We start from the raw sequence: 14,876 nt of genomic DNA, 5'->3' as shown, positions 1-14,876 counted from the left end.
TATAGCTGTACAGTAATAACGTCACTTGGTATCGGATATGAGTAACTCAGCAAAGGACAATGGGCAAAATGGTACCCGGCTCCAATAGATATGTGTCTAATATCGTTTGAAAGGTCTTACCAAGATGAACAACTTTTACTATGGCCACCAGCCTCAGATCTGGTTGTGTACGAAGATATGTACATACTTTTTTGCAGAATGGTACCCGGCTCCAATAGTTATGTTTGTAGTGTCATTTGAAAGGTCTTTCCAAGACGAACAACATTTACTATGGCCACCAGCCTCAGATCTGGTTGAGTTCGAAGATAAAGATACTTTTTGTATACCTAAGTATCATACAGTATGAAGGGGGACGCGCTCGGGGCAGGGTCGGACGCGGTGAGGAAGACGGTGGGCGGGAGTTTGTATCGTGCGGTCCACACAGCTTATGACCGCAGTCTGTGGAGGAACACTATCTGTGGTCGCGATCCTCATCAGGACCGAGGAAGAAGAAGAAGAAGAAGAAGTATCATACGTGTCCATCGTATGGTACTTAGGTTATGCGAGGCAGGTAGGGTTTACTGCTCCAGCATCATTCCTTAACTCTATAATTATTGATGGGGATGATTGGGAAATAAATATTTTTATTTAAAGAAGTACTACCCCCTTATTAATAAAAAGTTACACCTAGGAAGAACCTTGGATTAAAATGACATTTCCATAAAGTCAAAGTCAGTCAAAGTCAAAGTCAAAATTTCTTTATTTGTTTGGACTAATAAATAGTTCTTACAAATCGTCATTTTGCTCTTAAGGAGCCTCTACATGTCTCATAATCTTTTTACCCTACCAGCGCTTCGAGACCAACATTTGGCAAGTGCTGAGAAGAAGCGCCGCAACAAACTCACTCAAACCAAATGACAATTTAAACCAGAGTTCAACTAGGGTGTAACTTTTATTAATAAAGGGGTTAAAGTTTTATTACTTCTTAAGGGTTTTATTATGGGTTGCTAAAGTGAATAAACCCACAAGACCCAATAAGTCCACCCACAAGATGGACCGACGACCTCATAAAGGTAGCGGGAAGGCGCTGGATGCAGGCCGCCACCAACCGGCCATTGTAGAAATCATTGGGGGAGGCCTATGTTCAATTGGACGTCCTATGGCTAAAATGATCATGATGATGATGATGAAAGCGAATAAAGGGCTAATAGCTTGGGTAGTTCATCGTAGGTATAATCCTTTCCTTTTCAATGCTTCTTTTAGTTATATTAATAGATTGTAGTCATAATACATACTCGTATACATGGATGATTGTGTTATACTTTCATTATAATACTTAGTGGAATTACTGCTTTCAAAACGTGAATTAGAACTGGCCCCATAGCAGACATTTTCCTTCATCTAAAGGCCTTTTAAAATTATATATTGGTTATGGCTATTGGAGCGGGTACCACTTTCCATACATTTGTGCCCATCATCCTTTACCATCTTCAATTCAGTAACTCTGACTCGGTAAACCAGTTTACATAAAGTCCCTATTAGCCTATTATGTCAATCAAATTAACTAATTTTTTTGGTTTTAAGTCTTGGATATGGATAAAGTCACCGTTATCAGAAACTTATACAAGTCTTTTTTTTAATAACTTTAAAAAATCTAACTGATTATGGTGCGAATCGAATCCACGACCTTTCGCTTGCCGGGCGACTACTCTTCCATCTGAGCTACTTAGACACTGGATGAACCTGTCGAAATTTTCAAGTGTAATACCAGGCCTGTTCATCTCCGCGAGTTTACATCGAAAACAAAACACGCACGATGGCCCACCTACAGGATACTATTCGACAAGGCCTCACATACGAGCGAACATTGACTCACGCACGCGTATTCTTGTGTATGATGGAAGAAAATAAAGAAAATGATGTACTAAATACTGTGCAGTATTTAACTGCCTAAATAATAATAAAAACAGAATGTACTTTTTTAAGTTGCCTCAAGACACTGAGAGGTAAATAAGTAGTTAATATTGTTAATGACATTGAGCATACATTTTTTTAAATACCTTCGCGAAGTAAAACTTCTGTACGTAGTACTTATTTTATTCTGTGGTAATACGCTGTTACGGCCTTCTTAGGCAGTTCGATTTTTTCAAGTTATTTTAAGAATTTAGATCGAGAGGCAAATTTTAACGCCAGAAAATTTTAATAATTATACCAAGTAAACTGGTACAGTCTACAGATTGATATTATTTTACTTAGAAATTATTTTGTTCAAGGCAGCCTATAAAAATATTCGGGCCTGCTCGGAAAATATCAAGGTCTCGTGAAATAAACGCTTTATTCTGAACACCGAAGAAATATCAAACAATTGTGATTGAGATAAGGTTTACTGAAGAAATAAATTGAATTAGTTTAGGTGACAAATAAGCCGATTCTAGAAACAATGTTTAAGGGAACAAATAGCTAGGATTTTAGGCTCTAGAATTTCCGAATTTTCCACTCACAATATCTGAAAGATATTGTAGGTACTTTTCTGGCAGATTATATTTGTGGAAAAACCCTGAATTAAAAAAGAATATAATCCGGAAAAGTTGAGGTTGTGTCAAATTAGACCTTAACTTTAACATTTTGCTGACATTGAAAAGGATAAGACAATGTCTTCTTTTATTGCTGTTATTTTTTACATTTTGAAAATTGGTTATTTAACTACGAATCAAAAATCTGGGCCTTAGCAACACGTAACAAACCTGTGAAATTATAAGTGACATTATGATGATTGATCGATATAAAGAAAGAAAAATAGTTGTATTTGACTCTCGCCTCCATCAGGTTGGTATTTTTGTTTCAATATCCATCCATCCATCTCATGATTACCTGAGATATTATAAATTTATAAGAAATAGCCCGCGGCTTCGTTTGTTAATTTTGTTTGTTACAGAAAAACTTTATCGCGCGCGTCTCTGTTTCGAAAACTGGGATACAAACTATCTCATATCCTTGCCCGGGATCCAAACTATCTCTATGCCAAATTTAATTAAAATCTGTTTAGTGGTTTAGGCGTGAAAGCGACACAGACAGACAGAGTTACTTTCGCATTTATAATATTAGTATGGATTGAATTGGCACGTGCCGTGATATTCTAATATCGAATAGTTACGCAGCTAAGCCTCCTAAATGAGCAAATATTGAAATATTGATGAAATTGATATGTGCTTTGAATATGAGTGACACGTGTTTAACAACAATAGTTATGAATACAAAACACATTATTGTGTACAGTTAACAATACCATTTAAGATTTTCATTATAACAAGTTTTTAGATCATTTGTAAGAATAAATACTATAAACGAGTATTAACTACTAGCGATCCACCCCAGCTCTACTTATTACATTTAAACCTTCCTTTAGAATTATTCTCCGTATTTGCTGAAAACTAAATTAAAATCCGTTGCGTAGTTTAAAAGATCCAAGCGCACATTAGCAGGAGTGACTTTGTTGTGTACTTTGAGTATGTAAACATGCAAATGTGAAAACAAAATAGCACTACATCTTTGTACTTTGTACCAGAAGATGGATGGCTTCTAAAAGTTTCCTCTCTCAGACCTTAACCACGGATATTAGTAAAGAGGATTCCCTGGGGAATTTGTTTTTAAAGTCGAAGAGCTTATAATGATTCCAGTATAAAAATAAGACAGTAGAAGTTACCAAAACTTCAACTGACTTTCTATTCAAATAAATATTTTAGGAAAGACTTTATAAATGTTTCGTAATCTAGAAGTTTTCAATCCTTTAAACAGTTGTTTAGATATCGAATAGAGGGTTTACTGATCAAAACGGGTAACTTCTGCTGGTTGAACCTAAAAAGTCTCTATAGTTCTGTATAACTGGTTCCTAACATTTAGGCCCCCCCCCACTCTAGGAAATATGCTGCCTGCTGCAAAGAGTTCCGACGAAACGATCCAGATGTAAGGTTTAGCCGCAAAATAAACGTGTGAGATCTTTCCAGAAAGGCATCTTACCACTTTCAAATCAACCCTAAACTCACCTCAGGCCGTAGCCTCAGCGAAACAAACAGCGTGAACTATCTAGGAAACGTGCTGCCCGCCGCGAAGAGTTCTGATGAAGCGATCCAGATGTAGGAGTTTGGCCGCAGACTGAACATCTGCTATCTGTCCAGGACTATACCTTTCCACTTTAATATCGAGCTTAGACCCATCTCAGGCCGTAGCGTACTTCATTGTCCAGCTCAGACTCACCTCAGGCCGTAGCCTCAACGAGACGAACAGCGTAAACTCCCTAAGAAACGTGCTGCCCACCACCGCAAAGAGTTCTGACGAAGCGATCCAGATGCCTACAAACTGGTCCTTCTGGTGCCTTGAGTCCTAACTGAATAAATTACTTTGATCTCTCTTCCTGTATATCTAAACTCACCTCAGGCCGTAGCCTCAACGAGACGAACAGCGTGAACTCCCTAGGAAACGTGCTGCCCGCAGCAAATAGTTCTGACGAAGCGATCCAGATGTAGGAGTTAGGCCGCAGACTGAACGCGTGCGGTCTGTCCGGGACTGCGCCCCAGCGCGCCTGCGCAGGGTGGAAGTTGCGGCGGGAACTCGGCGCGAGGGGGTTTATTGTTCCTGGGTAAAAAATATTATCTTTAAAATGTGTAACATACTTCTACAATCTACAATCTAAGGCGGGCTTTAGAATCGTCAGCGCTGATTTTTCACACATTTTGGCCTTCAGCGCCAACGGTCAGCGTGCGTCAGCGCGATTCTAAAACCAGCCTAACATCTCCTTATACATAGAATAAAGATATTTGTATTTTTATTAGTATTTGTAATGGACTGCCATTTAAGATTTTGTTGGTACTAATAACATGAGTGACCGAGGGTACTGCAGTTGCTATTTCGTGTTAAATTTTTGTATCATAATTTTAAATAATAATTTGACTCTATACCTACAATAAACGGTAGATAAAAGTGTTTACTTTTTCACTGTATTCATAGTTTCCAAAAGGAAACTAGAGATGCACTTTAAATTTAAAGGCTTTTGCTCTACCATTTTCTTTGCTTATGTGCTAGTTGCTAACTCCATTTAAATAGACAACGTTTTCTAATTAAATCGTCAATGAATTTTGATTGTTGTTTGCCTTGTTATGCCTCTCAATGAGATACAAATAAATACGAATATTAAACACAACACAGTTAAATCAATCCATCGTTAGAATAACACATTCGAGCATTAAGCATAACACAACATGGCGTTGAATAACATTAATTAAAGCATCGACTAATTGCTAACGAGGCCGAACCGAAGTCAAACTAGCAAATTACCCTTCACGTACAAACTTGCAATTGATTGGCGAACTTACCTTCACAGTCGAAAGAATTACAGGAGCGGCCCTGCTCGCCGTAGCCTTCGCAGGTAGTTCTTGAGCAATACCTTCTTCTAGTCTGCTTCCCCCCACCACAGGTCCGGCTACACGCCCCCCACTCTCCCCAGCCCGCCCAACCTGCAATTTGATAGATGAGTAGTGTTGTTGTTAACTATCGCGGTTGCCCGAGTTGGGAAGGAAAAAATTGGGTACAAAAAGTTTTAAGGGGCAAGCAAGTTGCTCACTTCCATTAATCCTCGGAACCAACTCTTTGGGACGATATTTTAGGGAAAGTTATCATTGCTGTTTGGCGTGCGTGAAATTTTTCAAGTTTCGTGGGTGTTGGGCCTAGTTATTTATTATTAGGTAATAGAGGGCCAAATTGTTAGAAACTTCGAATTAGATCTTAGAAAAGGTCAAATCGATATGCATAGGAACTAGATTAGGTAAAATCGTGAATAATATTCGTGTCACTTGAATTCTCCATTAGTGCGTGAATTGGAACAACTTAAATCTATATTCTTAATCAGGCGACGTGGTCTCTGAATCTAAGTCTAATTTCATGGCTTACTATCCTCGTTTCAACCAAAATTAATGTCACACACTGATGACAGATCCTGTGCCGCCTAAATTTAAGTGCTTTTGCGATCTTCACTAGATCGTCAGTCCACTCAGTGGAGGCCTGCCTACAGTTTACGAACCTCATCATCATTCAGCCATATGGTATCCACAGTCCACTGCTGAACATGGGCCTCCCCCAATGATTTCCACAAAGCCCCGTTGGTAGCTTGCATCCAGCGCCTTTCTGCTACCTTTATGAGGTCGTCGGTCCACATTGTGTAATTTTACTAACCTACTGCATTCCAAATGGCGATATCCACTCCGAGGCTCCACGGTACAGCGGCCGCCGTGGCCTCTAACCACGGTCCGTCAGGCAGCGTGGTTTCTAGCCCCACTGCAGGTTCGTTGATCAGGAGAAGACCATGAACTTACTAACCTACTGCATTCCAAATGGCGATATCCACGCCGAGGCTCCGCGGTACAGCGGCCGCCGTGGCCTCTAACCACGGCCCGTCGGGCGGCGTGGTTTCTATCCCCACTGCAGGTTCGTTGATCAGGAGAAGACCATGAACTTACTAACCTACTGCATTCCAAATGGCGATATCCACGCCAAGGCTCCACGGCACAGCGGCCGCCGTGGCCTCTAACCACGGCCCGTCGGGCGGCGTGGTCTCTAAGTCCACTGCTGGCTCGCTGATCCGCGAGAAGACCACCAGCTCGCTCTGGGACGGCGCCATGCTCCAGTTGAAGCAGTCGCCGAGCTGCGAGCTGATCTTTAGGTTCACCTGTCTGAAGAAAAATGTTGGTTAGAACTATCAAATAATCTGACGCTACCACAGAGCATACGCCCGTATTCACAAACATTACTATGAGGTTTCACAGTGCGCGTGGATGCACAGGGTGACACACGAAACAATCACAGAGCTGTATTCAACGCTGTGCGCTCGATTTGCTGCTTCACTTAAGTAAGCATCGTTTGTGAATACGGGCGATAGAAACCTCTTTAAGTATTAATAGGTACTCAATTTACGGGGTAAAACGTGACTGTTAATTAAAATTATTTTACAAATTCGACTTGCGAATTTTCATCAATAGAAGGTCGAAAACAATTTCGAAGCAAGAAAAAACAAAAGAACATCGATATAAGTCGTCGAGAAAAAAGAACATAGTTTCTTTTAGTGGCCAGTGTCGAGCGGCCAAAGAGGCGACCGTGTGAGTCCGCAACACCGTTATTCTTAACCCTCGCTGTACGAGGTGGGGTGTGACACACCCCAGTCCTTTAAAAATAGCCACAATTTCAAAAATTTGCAAGTGCTGAATTTGAAATTCTCAGTAGCTGAAATTATGACACTGCTGCTTCAATCAGCGTTGCAAAATCAGTCCAGCGGTGACTACCAACTGAGTTACATGCCTTTAAAGTGCGTGTGGGTGTCACACACCCCACCTGGTACGGGACGTTGTTAAAAAGTTAAAAAAAATAATATAACAGTTTTGGTGTAATTTATGTATTTTTAGCTTTGTCAATTGAATAAAATTCAATACAAATATTATTTTTCGTGATTTTTATGGTATCTGAAATTTTCAAGCACTTTTAGTCAAATGAGATGACTTTTAGTGCGAATCTGGAAGTTTAGTACTGAGATCCGAAGATGTATGTGAACATACACTTATGGGCTACAATTTATACTTGGTGATACAATTTATGGGCTACTGAAATGGAATAACATATTTTATAAATAAATAAAATTGTTACGCTCCCATTTTATGCATTGAGCATGCTCATTTTCTTTCATCAGAATTGTGGTAAATTGAAAACCGATGATCAAAACAAATTTATGTCCTTCCAGTTTTTAATTTACTTTTAAATTATAAGTAAATACTTGTACTTTGTTAAATAAAAACTGTTGTCATAATTAAAGGCACTAATTAAAAATTATACATAGGAAACTGATTCCTAAATTACAAGAACAACGGAAATTGTGTCTTTTTGTTTTTTTATGATAAAAATGTTATAATACATATTTTCAGCTCAGAGCATTTCTTAAACCTAATTAGCATACGTAAATAATCAATATTAAATATTAAATTGCACCTAAAAAAATGTTGAATGAAAATTTTATCACTTTGTATATTGGGGTGTGTCATACCCCACCTGGTACGGGACGTAACTTTTAGTCACCTCGTACACGGAGGGTTAATAAGAAGCTGCTAGTGACTTAGGCTGGGTTGCACCATCTTACTTTAGGCAAACGTCAAAAATCTGTCAAACTCCATACAAAAAACAACAGTTAACGTTACAGTTACGGTCAAAGTTAGGTGGTGCAACTCAACCTTAGAAAACATGAAACGGTTGTATCTGTAATAATCTGTATTCTGAATGAACCTACCTAATTATTCGTAGTGCATAATTATTTTAATGCAAATTGGATAGGTAGTTGGGAACTTAGCAAATCATTTTTTTTGTCAAAGTATTTTTTAATTATTCATATTATTTGCTTCATAGCGATAAGACCGCCTAATTGTACCTTATGTGTTCCTTTTCTTTCTGTTTCTTTTTATGTGGTGTACAATAAAGAGTATTTATTATTATTATTATTGCCTTGTGATTCTTACGAAAGAAATCAATGCCATCTTATTGTAAGTTGAGAACGATGACGATTCAAATTAGCCTTTGGATTTAGATTGAGTTTCAATGGGGTTGGAATATCAAGATAATGAGGAAGACTACAAAGGGATGGCATTGTCCTTAAAACCTAATAAGTGGTTTTCAATTCTGAGATAATTAATCAGTTTTTGTGTTGTTATTAACTCCATAATAAGTAGGCTTATTTTATTTCAGGTTAAATTGTAAGCACTAGTTTATTCATGCCTAATCAGGTTCATAGTACGATCCTAAATAACCGTGTGTAATTTTGTTTTCAATAATGTCAAAATTTTTAAAAACTACTAACTAAAACATTGCGATAAACCAGGAAATTATAAGATATCTATAAATAGAAATAAAGGTTTGTATTTACACTTTAGATGAAAGAAATAAGTCTTTTGTAGTGTTTAAAAACGGAGTCCTTACTTACTCCTTCCAAGGAGTTTATCACGAACTAGTACACCGCAAACTTCAGAGGTATTCGCGGGCATGACCCATGCAACCCAGTTAAAATTAAATTAATTGTAAAACTAGCTCCAACCCCGCGTTATTTTGGCATAAACAATTATTAGCCGAATTCCAATCCTGCTCAGGACATGCACTAGTATTGCGGGAAAATTTAATAATTTTATCGATGATGCCATTTTCGATATCGATTCTAAGAAACTTACACTAAGGCTCAGTTGCACCATCTTCCTTTAACTTTGACAAACGTCAAAAATCTGTCAAACTCCATACAAAAACCCCTGGTTAATGTTATTGTTACGGTTAAAATAATGGTGGTGCAATTCAGCCTAAGTATATTACTATCGATGCCATAGTGTTTATAATTCGTATCGATTTATATTGATACTTATAGAATTAGAGGTTAATTTGTTTAATATACCTACCAACTTGAAGTGATTGAACTAGCGCGGGCTACTAGCTAGTTCAATCACCGTCGACCTTTGAATATTTATGAAGATTACTATTGATTACAGTTAATTCACTAACAGTTTACAAGGATTTGTTACTTTTATTATTATAACTAGCTGACCCAGCAAGCGTTGTTTTGTACTTATTGGTATAATAAATCAGTATTATCTATCCGTGTATCGCGTAAAAACCTATTCAAATTAATTAAATTATGCAACGCGAAAGTTCAAAATCATATTTTTTTATCGTATAAAAATAGTTTAGGTACATTCTATCTATTCTCAAACTTACTAAGTATTTAGTTACTTACACACTAAATTTTATAAGAATCGGTCAAGAAGTTTTGGGGAAGTTATTTTTACAAACACGAGAATTTAAAAAAAAAATATTAGAGATATCGCTACAATTTTATCGACTTATTAACAAATGGCGTACCGACTAACAATCGATGCCGTATCGATTACACGCAACACTATCCTGCACCGCAAGTTATTCCGGAATTCGGATCACGAGGCACTTTTCCTGGGAAAATTTAATCACACGGATCGCGATCCGGGGAACTTCGTTGGTTTAATTGAGTTCCACACTAATCTTTGACTTGCTTGCAGTAGGTGTAGGAGTGAAAGTTGAGGGAATTTTGCGAGCTCTCATACGTGTTTGGTGGAACATGTTTCGAAGTTTGGAGTTTTGATACAAATTTTGAAGATGTTTCGCTTTTTTTTCTTTGTTTTAGGTTTTAGGGGGATGGAATGAGAGGTGTGAATATAAAAATGACTGTGGCACTCTTCGTAACTTTGTTAAGTGAGTGTAGAAAGTATTTGTGAGCCTGTCAACATTTGCAAGTTTCATTTATGCATAACCTGTGAACAACGTGAAACCATAGTGCTAAAGTTACTTGAAATAACTTGTAACTTTTATTGATGAAAAGTTCACTAAAGTACTTACCTATTTCTTCGTCACAAAAAATATTCTTATGTACAGTCACGGAATGAAAAGGTTCGTCAGTTTTCGAATTGATTCCTTCAACGAATCGCGAGCACATAATATTACCTTTTGAAACTATGTTACAGAATAATCTCGAATTAGAGAAAATAACCTTTAACTGTTCGTCAGTAAAGTTCAAAATTATTCAGATCAAAGTTGTTTGACGATTTATCTTGTCAAGAAGAATATTATGATTGATAAACTAAAACCTTCTTGTTGGTTCAACCTGCCATTATTATTTCTATTAAATAAAAAAAACTATTGTCAATTGGTCAATGTCATTATTGCATTGCACTGATGGGATAGAAAAATAAACAAGCAAAACCTTATTCGTTAGCAAACGTCATATTTATTTAAATGTTAGCAGCACTGTTTCTTGCACGGTTATGTTGGCAGGTTTGACTCTTACAGTACCTACTGCAAGCGAAAACCGACACTAAGGTGACGAACCTTTTCATTCCGCGACTGTACTATAGTGGCGCTTAACTCAGTGCCTGAGGTATAGGAGCGGTGCAGCAGGGGTGACATTGACATAAAAGAATTATGACGTGACAGAGCATACTGACTGACTTAAGTGCTAGTACCTATAATAGACTAAGAGCTAGTGAACGCCAGACCTACGTCATTTTATAAAAGCTGAAAGTTTTCCAGCGTATGCTCCCAATATAGGATATAATGTTGGTGAATTATGAAGTTTGGGTCATCGTGGCTTTGGGAGCTACCCTAAAAAAACTGTCTGGCAAGGAGTTGGAACTGTGAAAACTGTCTGGCTGTTGGAGAAAATACTTCTATTTATTGCCCAAATATTATACATATTGGGAGCATACGCTGACAAACTTTCAGCTTTTATAAAATGACGTAGGTCTGGCGTTCACTAGCTCTTACTCTATAAGTTCTTGTATACACATGCTTAGCGTCGTGTGTTGCCAGTACATCTTAAACTCGACTAAGTCAGGTCCCAGAGGCTAAAAACTTTCAATGAATCCGCTTAAACTTAGCTATGCGACACTAACTCGTACGTGCGAAAGACAGTTCTAAACGATCTACAGTCTACAGCACTCCAAGCAGTTGGTTGGTTCGTTAATAGTTTTATTACGCTTTATGGAGGTACTAGCTTTCCGCCCGCGGCTTCGCCCGCGTGGAATTTTGTCTGTCACAGAAAAACTTTATCGCGCGCGTCCCTGTTTCAAAAACCGGGATAAAAACTATCCTATGTTCTTTCCCGGGACTCAAACTATCTCTATGCCAAATTTCATCAAAATCGGTTGCGAGGTTTAAGGGGGAAAGCGTAACAGACAGACAGACAGACAGACAGACAGACAGAGAGACAGAGTTACTTTCGCATTTATAATATTAGTTGGGATAAGACATACGTAAACACATTAAATAGTTCTTAAGTAAGGACTTATGGTACGGTTTATGTGTTTACCACTTTTAGCACCTAGTTTATTGTTATTGCTGAAGAAAATTAGAATTGGTCTAGATTTTGAATTACTTTCGAGCTGACTGTTAAATGAATAGATACAGGTTCAATGTGAAAAAGTCTTTTTGAAATAGAATTCATACAATAGTGTAAATATTTATTCTTACTTTAAATGTAGCGATATTCACAGCATAGCTTAAAAAAGAAAATACTGAAAATGTGCATACAGCAGTATTACATTTTAGTTTTATGTAACACAAATCACCACTTTCTAGCAACAAAAATCCGATTAATGTAATAAAACGCAATATTCTGCATTATTAAGATTAAATCTCCACTCTCCTTAATTACTTAATAAGAAAGTTAGACTCCGTTACCATTTGCAACTACCAATATTCGAAATAGATATCGATTCCAAAACGTACGCTATTTGTCTATGCGCGCGGGTTTTCGTTTTCGTAAGCTACATAAAGCTGCAATCGACAAAGGTATTCAGTAAGATCACATTATTTCACGTACTCGTAGCTTTTCAAGTAGTCCCGTGGCCCTCACTCAAGGTCGATAAAAGTGACGATAAAAGGTTGTATGTCGTGACCTTTTATTAATCCGTTCGTACACACTTATTATTTAAGATAGAGCCAAGAAAATTTAGCAAGAGGCTCGTAGAAAATCGGTATTATATGTTATGTTATCAATAGTTTTCAGCCTCTGAGTTTAACTTAAAATATTTTTAAAGGCGTTTAGTATTCCAAAAATAAAGAAGGCTCGGAAAAACGAAATAATAAACTTAATAGGTTTCAATAGAACCATTTATCTACTTCGGAAAATTTCAGTTGGAGGAAAGAAAGCCAGTTCCTCTGTGGTTGACGATTCCGGGTAGAGCTCACTTCCAATTTCGGCTAAACTACTATTTCCATTAAACAATCAGACCAGCTTTCCCGTTCTGTGTAAAAAAATATCACGTGGGAGATAAACCCAACCGGTCTGGGATGCGCGCGATAGATCTTATCGATGATTTTAGACGTCAAAATGTAAAATCGATAAAATGGCGCCTTAAAAACTTATCGCGGCGCGCATCCAAAGCCTAAAGCCGATTTAGCGTTGCCACAGACCATTAACAATGTCTGCGATGCATGTACTCGTACCATGTGCAAGTCTACTGAATTTGAACTTTATTATAACTGCGGTAAAACCTATAGAAGCATGTAGGCAATTTGCGGCGGCAGGCGACGCGGCGCGACGAGACGTGGCCAAATTGGTGGCAAACGAACCCAGCCGGCTCGGGACGATGCAGCTTAAGTTTCTTCCTTTATGTAGTACATTTAAGTACATACTACAACTAGCTTTTGTCGGCGACTTTGTCTAAATTTTGGTTTGTAGTAGAAATACTTGATCTAAAGTTCAAAAGTGAAATAATCAGCAAGTAGTGAATCAGCTAATGTACACAAATTTTAACAAGAGGAAAGATTTGGCTATTTGTTTTAAATAGGATCCGAGAATACAAGACCTATTTGAAAAAATATTTCACAGTTAAATTCCTTTAATATTTCGAATAAACATAGGTTGAAATGGAACGCGAAAGTTTAATATCTTATACATAGGTGGTACGGAGTTCGCCGGGTCAGCTAAGTTACTAAAATCTGCCTATTCGATACGACTAAGCTGTTTTTCAGACTTTTGACCTAACCGTGTAAATGTTGTCAAGACACCACGATACCGTATGGAGTAGACAATACGGCTCGTATTGTAAAAAGTTGTCAGATCTTATACACTCAACATCAAATAAAACGCACCTTCCGCGACGTGAACTTTAAAGATTTTCTTCTGACACAATTATGGTACCCCAACAATATTGGTGTTATTTGAAAGCCCAATAAACATCCTTAAAGAAAAATACATTTCATTTCTAAATAAATGATTAACATATACCATAAATGTGACTTGAAAATAGACCTCACTTTGGGCTCACCTCTGGGATCAATTAGACCAATTTTTATGGTTATAAAACCAAATAAAGATCTCACGTGTCCTCTTTAACAGATGGATAGCGATTAATCCCAACTTAACAGTTTTATAGTCATAAAAAATGGCTATAGCGTAACTACCTATTTTTTGAAGAAGTGACTCTGGATCCTTGTAAAGATACATTTTTGGGGTAAAAACCATTCCTTTAATGAAATGAAGTTTAAAACTAGGCTTTCAAATGGTACCAATGTTTTTTTTTTTAATGAGTGATATTGTTATGCTCCTGCAATTGGAGCTAGTGGAGTACTCCAATTGCAGTGCGGTGATTTAGTTTGTGATTTTTATTGTTGTAATGTGTTGGCTGCTTATGGTACCAATATTGGTGGGAAGTGGGGATGCATACGTTTGATAAGTGCTTGTCGCGGGAGGTGCGATTTATTTGATGCCGAGTGTATGTATAGAGCCAAGCTCCTAACTAGAAGCTCTGACTAAGCAAACTCTACCCCTTAGACAAAATGTGGCACAGCCGTTTCACTATCATCACAATATATGCGTAGGTGACAATTATTCACCGTTTATTATTTTTTATTGTTCGTTCGTTCGCTTCAGCCAAATGACGTCCACTGCTGGACAAAGGCCTCCCCCAAGGTTTTTTATTGTACTTACAATGTTCATACGAAACAAAACCTACTTTTTTAAAGAAGAAGAAGAAGACTTTGATAACGTCGTCTTATGTAAAGAAGAAGAATACTCACCTATCTGTAGTATTGTATGGTGACCCTGCATATTGGCTGACGGACGCCAGCTCCACTCCTCCTCTGTATATTGACACTAGCGCTAAATCTAGTGTTTTACTCTGAAACAAACAAATAAAACCATTAGATTTTGAAACATAATTATTATTGAAGTTTTTATGTGTAAGTTTTTTTCACATCCGTCCATGTTTGTTTATGTATTTGAAATTGAGAGAAACGCAACTTAAACGCGAATTATTTATTATGCAGTACACTAGTACCTACTTACAGCTTGAAGT

General features: G+C 37.6%; 1 protein-coding gene across 1 annotated transcript in view; it reads right to left on the bottom strand.

Annotated features, from left to right (window-relative positions):
• Positions 1-6,199: 6,199 nt before the first annotated feature.
• Positions 6,200-14,876, bottom strand: part of LOC135075966 (uncharacterized) — a 67,637-nt gene continuing 58,960 nt past the window's right edge. Inside the window, exons 3-6 of the mRNA XM_063970412.1 lie at positions 14,599-14,699; positions 6,493-6,701; positions 6,349-6,450; positions 6,200-6,306 (exon numbers count right to left, since the gene is read on the bottom strand). Of these exons, the coding sequence (XP_063826482.1) occupies positions 6,200-6,306; positions 6,349-6,450; positions 6,493-6,701; positions 14,599-14,699 (519 nt within the window). The remainder of the gene's footprint in view (positions 6,307-6,348; positions 6,451-6,492; positions 6,702-14,598; positions 14,700-14,876) is intronic.

The sequence above is a fragment of the Ostrinia nubilalis genome, chromosome 11, assembly GCF_963855985.1.
Source record: "Ostrinia nubilalis chromosome 11, ilOstNubi1.1, whole genome shotgun sequence".
NCBI lineage: Eukaryota > Metazoa > Arthropoda > Insecta > Lepidoptera > Crambidae > Ostrinia > Ostrinia nubilalis.
This window is presented reverse-complemented; position numbering and strand designations above follow the sequence as displayed.